This window comes from Manacus vitellinus, unplaced genomic scaffold, assembly GCF_001715985.3.
Source record: "Manacus vitellinus isolate BGI_N305 unplaced genomic scaffold, ASM171598v3 scaffold_120_pilon, whole genome shotgun sequence".
NCBI classification, from domain to species: domain Eukaryota; kingdom Metazoa; phylum Chordata; class Aves; order Passeriformes; family Pipridae; genus Manacus; species Manacus vitellinus.
Genome location: NW_021938898.1, coordinates 285,522 through 289,034, shown reverse-complemented (window position 1 = coordinate 289,034; position 3,513 = coordinate 285,522). Strand labels below are relative to the sequence as shown.

At 55.5% G+C, this 3,513-nt stretch overlaps 1 protein-coding gene across 1 annotated transcript in view; it reads right to left on the bottom strand.

Annotated features, from left to right (window-relative positions):
- The window catches only part of SRCIN1 (SRC kinase signaling inhibitor 1), a gene marked incomplete at its 5' end in the record, with an annotated part of 41,260 nt that extends 37,748 nt beyond the window's left edge, over nucleotides 1–3,512 (bottom strand). Inside the window, one exon of the mRNA XM_029965859.1 lies at nucleotides 3,282–3,512. Within this exon, the coding sequence (XP_029821719.1) occupies nucleotides 3,282–3,512 (231 nt within the window). The remainder of the gene's footprint in view (nucleotides 1–3,281) is intronic.
- Nucleotide 3,513: the final 1 nt, after the last annotated feature.

Sequence of the window (3,513 nt, the reverse complement as noted above, 5' to 3'; positions counted from 1 at the left end):
ACAGGGATGGGCATAGGGATGGGCACTGGGAATCACACATGGATTCAGGCATGGATTCACACACACGTGGATGCGCACACAGGGATGGGCACCTGCATCCCAACCTTCATCCCTTCCTGTATCCCAGCCTTCATCCCAACCTTCATCCCTACCTGCCCTCTCCTCATGCCCCCCCTCATGACCCATACCCCCCCATGCCCCCCCCTGGGTGCTGCTGGGGGTCCCTGGGGGTCCCTGGGGGCCGCACATCCACACTGCCTCTTATTTATTCATTCCACAGGCGGATTTATCCCGGGCAGCTGCAAATCTGCTGCCGTCAGGCGGCCACCACCACGTTCCCAACACTCAGCTCCAGCCTTTCCAGCCTTTCCAGCCTTTCCAGCCTTTCCAGCCTTTTCCTGGCCTTTTTTCCTTTTTTTTTTTCCTTTCCCTGCAGCACAACTGGACGAGCTGAAATCCAAGATTCCGGATTTTTTGGGAGCAGACTGAGGGACACCTCAGCTCCAGCCCAGCCCCGGGGCTCAACCCCACCCTGCGTCCTCTCAGAAGAGGTCTAATCCCAACACAGCTTTTCACAGGTTACGGACAAGAAATGAGTCCCTAATCCCTGTTTTTCCTAGGATTTAGAATCCATCTGCACAAAGCCACACGTTCCCAGTCCTTATGCACCCGCTGAGCCCCGTGTGGGAAAAGCACATCCCAAAGCAACGGGAATATCAGAACCAGGGACGGACCACAATATTATTTTCCTAATAACATAAAATCATTTTCTTTATTTTCCTACCTGTCCCTTATTTTTCTAACTCATTCCTCATTTTTCCAGCAGTTCCTAACTTTCTGTGTACTCAACACGAGGCACCACGGAGCACCTCTGGACAAATCCCAACTCCCAGAGCATCAACCATGGAACCACAGAACACTGTGGGTTGGAAGGGACCTTAAAGATCATCCACTTCCACCCCCCTCCTGCCGGATTTACCCCTCCCAGGGCAGGATTTTCCCCCCAGTTCCCACAGCCAACACACTCCAGCAGCCCCCCATCCCCATCCCCATCCCCATTCCCATTCCCATTCCTCTCTTTATCATTAATATTCCCATTCAGCGCCTTCTCCCATCTGGATTTTAAATCTGCCTCCTCGGGCCTCTCCTCAGATTTGCCACAGCTCTGATGGGGGTTGCTACAATTATTCCCCTGCATTTTTTTTTCATTTTCCCTGCTCTGTTTTAAACACACAAATTCAAAACGAGTATTTCTCTCCCTTTCCCACTCCCGTGCTTTTTGCTGCGGGCTCAGCCAGGCTGAAAAAGGGATTGTTGACATTTGTGGAATGCTACTGTTCACCTCTGATGTTACCAACTCTCTTAGACATAATTTTGTCTTCAAAATCCCAATAAAACAGCAAAGCCTGGGATCTGAAACACCTTCCGGGCTCCCCTGGAATAGCAAAGCGAGTTTCAGATGTTTCAGGCAGAGCCAGTGCCGGATCCCAATGTCATTTAAAGGTTGGCACCTGAGGTTTCCAGGGGTTTTTAGATTCATTTCTCCCTCTTTATTATTTACTGCCTGTGGGGGAAATTAAGAAAAAAAGGGGAAAAAAGAGGGCCAAAAAAAAAAAAAGGAAGAAAAATAGGATTTTGTAGGATTTTGGGGTGTTTCTGATTTCTGTACCAATTGCAAATAGTTGATGCTCGTGGTGGGGGAGTGATGGGACCCAAAAATCCTGGCGGGGTTTGCCCGGTGCCAAGAGATGCCCAGACACCCCCCCACCACCCCAGCAGGTAATTCCAGAATCCAGATCATCTTTCTTTCACCTTATAAAAACCCCCTGCAGCTGATCAGACCCTGAGCCAACACAAGCTGGATTTTTTTTTTCGTAGCCGCCGCTTATTTAAAAAAAAAAAAGAAAAGTCCTTAAATCGCTGTAATAACAGGAAAAAAAATCCTATTTATTGACTGGGAAGTACCACCCTGTGCCTGGGAATGTCCCTGCTCCACCTCATAAGAGGCAGAGATGGAGTGTACCCTGTGTGGGGCTGGTCAATAATCATCCCTCAGCCAAAATTTGGGTGTTTGGGGGCGTGGGGGGCAGTGCCAGGCAGGTGAGGGCTCCGAGGAGGCAGCGAGGCTGCTGATTTTCCTGACACAGCTGGATTCCCTTCGGCTGTGCCAGGTCTGGGAGCCGTCACCTCCCTCCCTCCCTCCCTCGGGGTCTGTGGGGGATGATCTGAGGTTTCCTCCCAGCCACTTCCCCCGGATGGCTCCGTGTTCACCCTGCTCGGGTGGGGATTCATCACCAAACGGCCTCGCTGGTACCCAGACAAGGGGGATTTGGGGTGCCCTGCACCCCTAGGGCACCCCCAGGCACAGGGAGGGGTGTCACCCCCAGGGATAGTTCATCCCTTGGGCTCTGCTGCTTTCAGAAGGGCTCCCAGATGTGTCACCTGCTCCGAGGACTGGCTCGGAGTGTCCCCGGGGAACACAACCAAAGGATGTCCTGGCATGGGCACGGTGCCAACCCCCAGCACGCCTCATCCATCCACATCCCACACGTGCTGGGGCAGAGCCACAGCCCCTCCCTGCCTCTGCCTGTCCTGTCCTGCAGCCCCCCTGAGCTCCCCAGCCCCTTCCTGGGCAGCCAAGGGGGGAGGCACTGGCATCCCACAGGCAGCTCCCAGGCAGGGGGGTCAGGCAGGGGGGTCAGGCTGCCCCTTCCCCAGCAAAGTCAGGGTTTGCAGGATAAATCCATGTGGGAGAGCCCCAGTCCTGGGAAGAGAGGGGGTGCTGCCCTCCAGGGATGGAGGATGCTCTTCCTCACACCCGGGGGATGCTCTTCCTCACACCTACGGAATGTTCATCCTCACCTGGGGGATGCTCATATCTGTGGAATTCTCATCCTCACACCTATGGAATGCTCATCCTCACACCTGGGGGATGCTCATCCTCACACCTGGGGGATGCTCTTCCTCACACCTGTGGAATTCTCATCCTCACACCCGGGGGATGCTCTTCCTCACACCTGTGGAATCCTTATCCTCACACCTGGGGGATGCTCATGCTCATACCTGTGGAACTCTCATCCTCACACCTATGGAATTCTCATCCTCACACCTGGGGGATGCTCCCCCACCTCCGAGGCCGCTACAACCACCCTCCCCCCCAATCTCACGCTCCACCCAAGCCCCCCACACGAGCCCCTTCCCCTCCAGCCGCCCTTAAGGGACCACAAAGGGCTCCCTGTCCCCCCTCACCCCATCTCCCCGAGCAGGCGCCGCCCCCTCACCTGGTCCCGCATCCTCTCCTGCTGCCCCCGCAGCGCCAGCGCGTGCTGCGGGTACTTGCTCTTCAGGTGGTCCATGAAGGCGTCCCTCTTGCGCTCCATCTCCGTCTTCTGGAGGCCGGTGAGGGCCTCCAGGCTCTGGGCGGCGATGACGGTGTGCCGGCGCTCCGAGGTGTGCACCAGCCCTACGTTGGAGAAGCGCCGGGTGCCGTTGCCCAGGGTGCGGTACTCCCGC